The sequence below is a fragment of the Harpia harpyja genome, chromosome 17, assembly GCF_026419915.1.
Source record: "Harpia harpyja isolate bHarHar1 chromosome 17, bHarHar1 primary haplotype, whole genome shotgun sequence".
Taxonomy (NCBI): Eukaryota; Metazoa; Chordata; class Aves; order Accipitriformes; family Accipitridae; genus Harpia; species Harpia harpyja.
The window spans coordinates 20,009,832-20,018,862 of NC_068956.1; the positions used below are offsets into that span (position 1 = coordinate 20,009,832).

Here is a 9,031-nt window from a genome sequence, read left to right on the forward strand (position 1 = left end):
GGGAAATAGTGACTGCCGGAAATGTCAAGTTCTTTATTCAACAGGCTCACAAATTAATAAATAACTTCCAATTTCTGAGTTCTGTTGTGCCTAAATATACTTCCCTTGTCTATATCCCTTAGCAGGACAGGAGTTTGCTTTATGGGTCTGATTTTCTTATTTCTGTTTCGAGCATGCTCTGATTTAGGGTTTTTTGCCTGTTTTCTGGCCTGTGTATCTAGTTCTGTTAGGAAGAAATTGAAGGTGACTCAGCTGGATCTTTTTCAGAGGCTTTTTAGCCATATGAATGTCTTTATAGGACTGATTGTTGAAACCTGATGTTCCTTACTGTGGGTAATAAATTCCAGTGGGGTAGATGGGTTAAAATAGCAAATGATGGGTCACCCTGCAGACACAGTCACCATGTGGAGTGCTTGCCCTGTGTCAGAGGCGGGTGCAGGAGCACAGGGATGCCTGGGCTTGTTCTTATTCTGTAGGAATGAATCTGTGCTGCTCCACTAAAAATGCTATCACAGTGATGAAACTCCTGTTTTTACTGTGACCATATGTTTCACAAGGGAAACACTGCCACTAGAGTGTACAAAGCAGGCAGGATACATGTCTGTCTTGTTTTCCATCCCCCTACCTTGGAAGCTCAAGAAGGAGTGAATTAATACACCTCAGTAGCACACAAAACCTGCAGTGTCAGTGTCATCAGTGTTTCTTACAGTGTGCTGAAAGAAGACAAACTCTCCACAAATGTTGCTGCTTTTTTTTTTTTCTTACAGCTATTCTTTTGCTATCGTGGGCATTAACATAACAGACCTCGCATACAACCTGCTTGTGAGTGGAGCTCTGAAGACCCATTTCTACAATGTTGCTCCAGAAGCACCAACACTAACTCACTTTCAGCAGACGTTCTGTAAGTGGCAGGGGAAATACATAACTTGTACTCCTGCTAACACTTTTGTACTACCCATATGCTTTTTTTAAAAACAAACAAAAAAATCTGCTGACACAGCACAGAGACTATCATGCTAGTCTTGCTATCCTGTCTTTAGGATGCTTAGATTCAGTTCTTGTGATGGATGCCACTACCAAACCAAGGGGTAAAACAAACAAAACAAAACAAACCTCCAGTAAATCCAAACAAAAAACCACCAAGTGCCTGAACAAGTGGCCTTCCTATCTTCTTAGACTGGTTTTAAATAACAATAATAAGAAACTAAAAGTACTTGAAAGAGCTTCTGGAGATTGCTTCCCCATAAATCAAACTGTCTTAAGATATTTGCATCTACATTCAGGTGTTACCCTCCACCCTTCAGTAGAGTTGTCCCCGCTCAAAATAATGTTTTCCCAGCCTTTTCCACTGTATTCGAGGATCCTTTCTACAGCACAGACCTGCTATGCATCCTTGCACCATGGAAAAACACTTCTAATTTTTTTCAATATATAGGCAAGAAACTGATAACAAGAAGTCAAGACACACTGTTTTCCACATTTATGACAATTGCAAAGGTTTTGTTTTGTTTGTTTTGGGTTTTTTTTGTCTGGCTATTTAGGTAACAGATTTTTTAGTTTGCAGCTACAATAACTAATTATTGCTCAACTGGATAAATGACAAATATTAGTGTCATGTGCATTTCTCTCATTATTAAATAGTATACGTTTTTCAGAACAAGGATGCTATTTAATAAGACTCATTCACCCAAAATCTTATGTGGGCAGATATCATACTGTAGCAGGGCTCTCCCTTTTGCAATGGTTTCTGGGCTGCTGCTCTGGATAGGCTACCTGGTAGGAACTCTGGGCAGTTTAGCTGCTAGGCTTTTGTCTTTTCGTGGTGCTTGGATTGATTAAAAAAAAAAAGACAAATAAGTATTTACCTAAATATCCACTTATGTATCTTCAGGTCATCTTTTCATTGGAAGGGTTACTCTGTCTTTTCACCACATTCCTGATGTGCCCATGGCCTTGTGAACAGTTATGTCTAGTATGATTGGCTTGGCTCCCATATTTCATGATCACTAGCCCTTGTTCTCATGGGGGACTTCAACTTACCAGATGTCTGCTGGAAATCCAATACAGCAGAAACAGCCTATGAGGTTCCTGGAGTGTGTGGCAGATAACTGCCTGACACAGCTGGTGAGTGAGCCAACTAGGGAAGGCGCCCCGCTGGACCTGTTTTTTGTGAACTGTGAAGAACTTGTGGGTGATGTGATGGTTGGAGGCCGTCTTGGGCATAGCAATCACAAAATGATAGAGTTTTCAATTCTCAGAGAAGTAAGGAGGGGAGTTAGTAGAACGGTCACCTTGGACTTCTGGAGGGCAGACTTTGGCCTGTTTAGGCGACTGGTTGACAGAGACCCCTGAGAGACAGTCCTAAAGGGCAAAGGAGTCCAGGAAGGCTGGACATTCTTCAAGAAGGAAATCTTAAAGGTGAGGAGCAGGCTGACCCCATGTGCCAAAAGACAAGCTGGCAGGAAAGAAGACCAGCCTGGCTGAACAGAGAACTTTGGCTGGAACTCAGGAAAAAAAGGAGAGTTTATGACCTTTGGAAGAAGGGGTAGGCAACTCAGGAGATCTACAAGGATGTTGTGAGGTTATGCAGGGAGAAAATTAGAAGGGTCGAAGCCCAGCTAGAACTCAATCTGGCTACTGCCATAAAAGACAATAAAAAATGTTTCTGTAAATACATTAGCAACAAAAAGAGGGCTAAGGAGAATCTCCATCCTTTATGGGATGCAGGGAGAAACATAGTGACAAAGGATGAGGAAAAGGCTGAGGTACTCAATGCCTTTTTTGCCTCAGTCTTTAATAGTAAGAACAGTTGTTCTTTGGGTACCCAGCCCCCTGAGCTGGAAGACAGGGATGGGGAGCAGAATGAAGCCCCCATAATCCAAGGGGAAATGGTGAGTGACCTGCTACACCACTTAGACACACACAAGTCTATGGGGCCAGATGGGATCCACCCAAAGATACCAAGGGAGCTGGTGGAAGTGCTCACCAAGCCACTGTCCATCATTTACCAGCAGCCCTGGCTAACCAGGGAAGTCCCAGTTGACTGGAAGTTAGCAAATGTGATGCCCATCAACAAGAAGGGCCAGAAGGAGCATCCGGGGAACTACAGGCCTGTCAGTCTGACCTCAGTGCTGGGGAGGGTTATGGAGCAGAGCGTTTTGAGTGCCATCACATGCCATGTACAGGACAACCAGGTGATCAGGCCCAGTCAACATGGGTTTATGAAAGGCAGGTGCTGCTTGACTAACTTGATCTCCTTCTGTGACAAGGTGACCCACTTAGTGGATGAGGAAAAGGCTGTGGGTGTTGTTTACCTGAACTTTAGTAAAGCCTTTGACACTGTTTCCCACAGCATTCTCCTGGAAAAAAAATGGCTGCTAATGGCTTGGACAAGTGTACTCTGCTGGGTAAAAAACTGGCTGGATGGCCGGGCCCAGAGAGTGGTGGTGAATGGAGTTAAATCCAGTTGGTGGCTGGTCACCAGTGGTGTTCCCCAGGGCTCAGTATTGGGACCAGTTCTGGTTTAGTATCTTTATCAACGATCTGGACAAGGGGATCAAGTGCACCCTCAGTAAGTTTGCAGATGACACCAAGTTGGGCAGGAGTGTTGGTCTGCTTGAGGGTAGGAAGGCTCCACAGAGGGATCTGGACAGCCTGGATTGATGGGCTGAGGCCAGCTGTATGAAGTTCAACAAGGCCAAGTGGTGGGTCCTGCACTTGTGTCACAACAACCCCATGCAATGTTACAGGCTTGGGGAAGAGTGGCTAGAAAGCTGCCTGGAGGAAAAGGACCTGGGGGTGTTGATCGACAGCCAGCTGAATATGAGCCAGCAATGTGCCCAGGTGGCCAAGAAGGCCAACGGCATCCTGGCTTGTACCAGAAGAAGTGTGGCCAGCAGGACTAGGGAAGTGATCATCCCCCTGTACTCGGCACTGGTGAGGCCGCATCTCAAGTACTGTGTTCAGTTTTGGACCCCTCACTACAAGAAAGACATTGAGTTGCTGGAGCGTGTCCAGAGAAGGGCAACGAAGCTGGTGAGGGGCCTGGAGCACAAGTCTTATAAGGAGTGGCTGAGGGAACTGGGGTTGTTTAGCCTGGAGAAAAGGAGGCTGAGGGCAGACCTTATCACTCTACAACAACCTGAAAGGAGGTTGTAGCGAGGTGGGGGTTGGTCTCTTCTCCCAAGTAACAAGTCATAGGACAAGAGGAAATGGCCTCAAGTTGCACTAGGGGAGGTTTAGATTGGATACTAGGAAAAATTTCTTCACTGAAAGGGTTGTCAAACATTGGAACAGGCTGCGCAGGGAAGTTCTTGAGTCACCATCCCTGGAGGTATTTAAAAGATGTGTAGATGTGGCACTTGGGGACATGGTTTAGTGGGACTTGGCAGTGCTAGGTTAACAGTTGGACTTGATGATCTTAAAGGTCTTTTCCAACCTAAACGATTCCGTGATTCTATATCCTATTCTTGGTTCTGGTTTCTTGCCATGTCTAAAATGCCTCACCACTGAATTTGGGGGAGGAAGAGACATATTTCTGTACATTTACAGTGTTGTCTTGCCATTGCCAAAGTCTTGGCTGCAGGAGGGACTGTTCTGCTGTGGCTAAGCCTGGGACAGTGCCCCAGGACCAGTATGCTTGCTGACCAGCATGGCCAGTCCGTCATAACACTGGAGGGAGAGCTGATTTTGACACCTCTTCCATCTACAGCCCATGCACGTATGAGTTATGAAGCATGATAAAACTTGCATGGGTCTCTGGTGTAGTAATGGGCCAGTAAAGGTGGTGGATGTTCCTACATGGTCTGCCTGCCATCCTAGGAAAAGCTTGAGGTTATCAAATGGACTTTAGTGTAGAGAAAGCATCAACAGACAAACTTTCCTGGAGCAAGGGCAATTCATCCAGAGATTATCTGTTTGAGTCTGACAAATCCCTGCTCTTATGCTCTCTTACACTCTCTCCTCTCTTATGCTGTTATGCTCTGTCCTCTCCCTACCACAGACATCCTAGGTTTCCTTCAAATTTCCTTCAAACCCAGACATCATTAGGCTGCATTAAATGCCTACGGTCTGCCTGACTGAACTGGAAAGTCAAAATTACATTGCCTAGCTGGCAGCGTTGCTGGTAGAGGAACACAATGGTTGTGCTGCATGGACCTCCTAAATGCTGATCCACCATGTCACCTCATCTGCACACTTCTGCTCCCTCAGGCTACAGGGACACACGTGAAACAGAATTGCATTTGGCCCACTGCTCTTGGGCTCTGTTGCCTTGTCTGGCTGTACAAGCAATGCATGGAACTGCATTGTTCAGTGGCATGCTCAACACAGTCACTGCTGAAGTACAGAAGGTACCTCTTGGAAATCTAGATTTTGGGGGGTGAAGATCTAACAAAGTTTTACATTTTATATAGTGATTTTTTTTTTTTTAAAGGGGTTTTACTGAGGTGGTTTGTGGTTTGTTTTTTTTTTTTTTTGAAAGTAACATCTCTTGGAATGAAACAGCCTGTGGCTGTTGGAATACATGGTGGAGATTTGAAGATGTACTTAAAGTACCTTTTGAATGAAGTTTCTCAAATTGATGATGGGGGGGGGAAATATGCCTGCAAATATACCTAGAAATTTAAGTTAGAAATATGTGTGTTGTAATTGTCATACAATAGAAAAAAATGGATACAAGCAATTAAGCCTTTTTTACAACAAATACCCTCACTTTCTGGAATACAGAAAACTTACTTGCACATTTTGCTGTGTTAGGATGAAAGATTATACTTCTTCAATGGTTCATCTACTGTGGTAGTTGGGATCAAGAGACTGGGTCCAGTTCATTGAAGTCCCAGTGCTGGATGTAATGTTTTTCCTGTCAGTGAAACTCTGAGTCCAAGGATGGCACAGAACTGAGAGGGTAGAGGCCTTAATCAGAGCCTGTATATTAAACCCCCTTTGGAATCAAGTTTCTTGCTATAACAGGGATGTCTTACCAAAGCTAGTGGTTCTGTATATCACCTTATCATTCATCTTTTCAGGATCATAGGCATAAGTGTTACACAATATTTCCAGCAAGGTCATGCACACACAAGGTAGAATTGTGCATGAGGAGCAAGTGTTAATACAGAAAGATGTGATGGTAACTGTTACATTACCTATGAGTACGCTCTTTTTTAGTGGAGAGTAAGCAATGTTCCCGTAAGGAAATATATGTGAGGCAGAACTTGAATATAAACAAAAGGCTGGTGGAACAGCATCAGTAGCATCTTCCCCTGCTTTTATACTCTTTAGTTTAATGTTTTAGTTCATGTAACCATATGTCAAGACAACTAGTGACTTCTTGTATTTTTTTTTTTTTGTGAGAATTTCTGTTAGTGTATGATATTCATCAAATTTGGGGTTTGTCCAGAACGGGTTTAGTCTCGTCCCTGCATAGTGTTGTGAGGTGTCAGACCTCAGTGACCAGGATACTCTGTGTAAATCTTAATTGTTTACCGCAAGTTTCTTTCTAATTTTGTATGTGATCTTTACATACTGTATTTATTTCTTCTACTTCTTTTTTGTTATTTCATAGGCTACTTAATGCATGAATTCCACAAATTCTGGCTTGAAGAGGATCCACTGGACATAATGGAGTTCAATCGTGTCAGAGAGAAATTTCACAAGCGACTCTTGAAACAGCTCCAGAACCCAGAGATGGCTCTGTGCCCTCATTTTGCTGCATCAGAAAGTTTAATCAATATGTAGTTACTCACTCGATTTTATTTGGAAACACTATCTCACTCTTGTGTTAGATCACTGTTTAGACCATCACTAGCATACTGAATGACCATGCCGATTGTATGCATGTTTTTGGTGCAGTATTCATCTATTTTTGTCACAGGTACTAGATCCCCTTATGCTTCTCTTTTGGGGGATTTCTCATTTTAAATGGGTGCTCATATTGCTGCATTATGCAATGTTACATTCTGAATTGATGTCCATGTATCAGAGTTTTTCTATTTTTTTAGACTTCCTCATAATTCAGCATTGACAACTGAATTGTATTTCTCTAGCTGTGTTTTTGTATGTGTGGAATAAGTAGCTGGATCTTGTATTGTGAAAGCTTTTTAACTTCTTGGTATGTTTTAAGGTAACTACTGGCATTTCAAGCAAAATATATGTTTGGACCTCGTCTAGAAAATAATGTGTGTAATTTAATCTGGTGCAGGCACACACTTTAAAGTCCAATTTTCTCCATGCAGCCATTATATGCTTAATGCAGAATTAGTGAGGCTTATGAGATACAAGTTTCAGTGAGAAGAGTTTATGCAGAATTACAATCAGACTCCACAGCTGCATGAATACCAAATGGTCTGGTGATGCTAATACATTCACAGTGAACTGCAAACACACTCACAACTACTGGATACTGGCAGGGACCAAAAATTATATCATCAGGCTGTTGTCACCACCACCCCCATGCTGAAGCATGGTCTAAATTCCTGCACATTCCTTTGAATATACAGGGGTTAGTATTTTGTGTCGCATGTTGGAAGGCAACGTGATTTGGTCACATTGTGCTTGGTGAATTCAGGGGAGCAAAAATCTATATATTTTTTTGAACTACTGAAAATGTTGTGTTGGTCGTCAATTCAGTTCCTAAGAACTGGGAGAAATAATTGATTAGAAGGTTTAGAGCAAGACCACTTGAGTTTCCCAGACTACTTATAAAAAAAATTAAAAATGGCAAACTGCCTTTTTCTAAAAACATAAATGGGTAAAAGTGTCTGACACTAAGATTGTGTAGTATATTGAACAGCATCTACCATGGCATTTCATACCCATGGTATTTTTTTACCTTCTAAGCAATCAATTTTAGTATTATATGTTTGTGTAAATCACTTGCATATGGAGATTAAATTGAGTAGTGTCCAACTACTTGTGAATTATATGAATAAACTATATGTCATTCTAAACTGAAGCACTGTGGGTTTTATTTTGGAGATACGTAGTAATACAAATGAAAGCTATTTAACAGATCAGGTAAAAGGGGATGTTTTTGTGGTATTTCCCTAGTCTGAAGAGTGATCTGAACTTCCTCAGATCAGGTTCTTTATACCATTTGTGGTTACAGCTTGGGCCACTTTTTACTTTAAGTAAAAAATAAAGCAATAGGAGTGGTAAAAGTTCTTGGGAAACTCCTCCTTGGGTTTAAGCCCTCTCATTTCTTTGCTAAAATATAAGATAGGGATCAGGATGTCTGTGCAGGGCTGGAAACTTACACTCATTGCAGTTAATCAGCAAAACTCTATGGGTGTTGTGATAATTAGTCTTCTCCAATGAATTTAGAAATATGGAACTGGAAATATTAACTATTGCATATTTTGCATGAAAATACAAGGAATAAAAACTGTGCATGTTTAACTTACTCCTATTGATTTTGGAAAGTGGTTATTTACAATCATCAGATACTGAGGATTTCTTTGTGTCACTCTTGAAGCTTCTAAAATAAGTTTCTAGCAACAGTTTTTATTGGTTGGAATCTTAGACTCTCACTCTCTTTCCCTGGCCCACTCTGACTTAAATACCTTCTGCAATTTGTTAGGCTATGCTGGTTTATTTTTAATACCCTGCACTGGAGTTCATGGAGTTGGGGGGGAGGGAGGCATGAAGGTCCCTGATACCTTCTTATTGGTGTGATCCTCTCAGTTGTTGTGCCTTGTTTCAAGGTGTCACCTTCAAATGAAATCAGAAAGTGTCATCTGGCTGAGTGTCAGATTGTATCACCATAATCTAGCTGCTTTGGGTGATTGTTTTTCCTGTCTTGCAGGGAGATGGATTTAATGAAGCTAAGTGTGAAATTCCTCCTCCTGTGGAGCCCCTGCATGCTGGTGCCTACCAATCTTACCATCTTGCTCACTCATGCTTCAGCTTTGGCCTGTGATGTCCTTGCTCTCAAAATCCTTGTCAAACCTGGGGGAGAGGATGACCCTGGTGACTGCCAAACTGGCTGTGCGCTGCTGAGGGAGGATGCCTGCCTGGCACTGCATTCCCTCCTCCC

At 42.4% G+C, this 9,031-nt stretch overlaps 1 protein-coding gene across 7 annotated transcripts in view; it reads left to right on the forward strand.

Annotated features, from left to right (window-relative positions):
- ELMOD1 (ELMO domain containing 1) overlaps window positions 1-8,398 on the forward strand; it is a 60,612-nt gene extending 52,214 nt beyond the window's left edge. For all 7 annotated transcript variants that reach the window (XM_052812835.1, XM_052812833.1, XM_052812838.1 and 4 more), the window contains 2 exons: window positions 768-901; window positions 6,563-8,398. In XM_052812835.1, the coding sequence (XP_052668795.1) occupies window positions 768-901; window positions 6,563-6,735 (307 nt within the window). In that variant the 3' untranslated portion in view covers window positions 6,736-8,398. The remainder of the gene's footprint in view (window positions 1-767; window positions 902-6,562) is intronic.
- The last annotated feature ends 633 nt before the right edge of the window (window positions 8,399-9,031 follow it).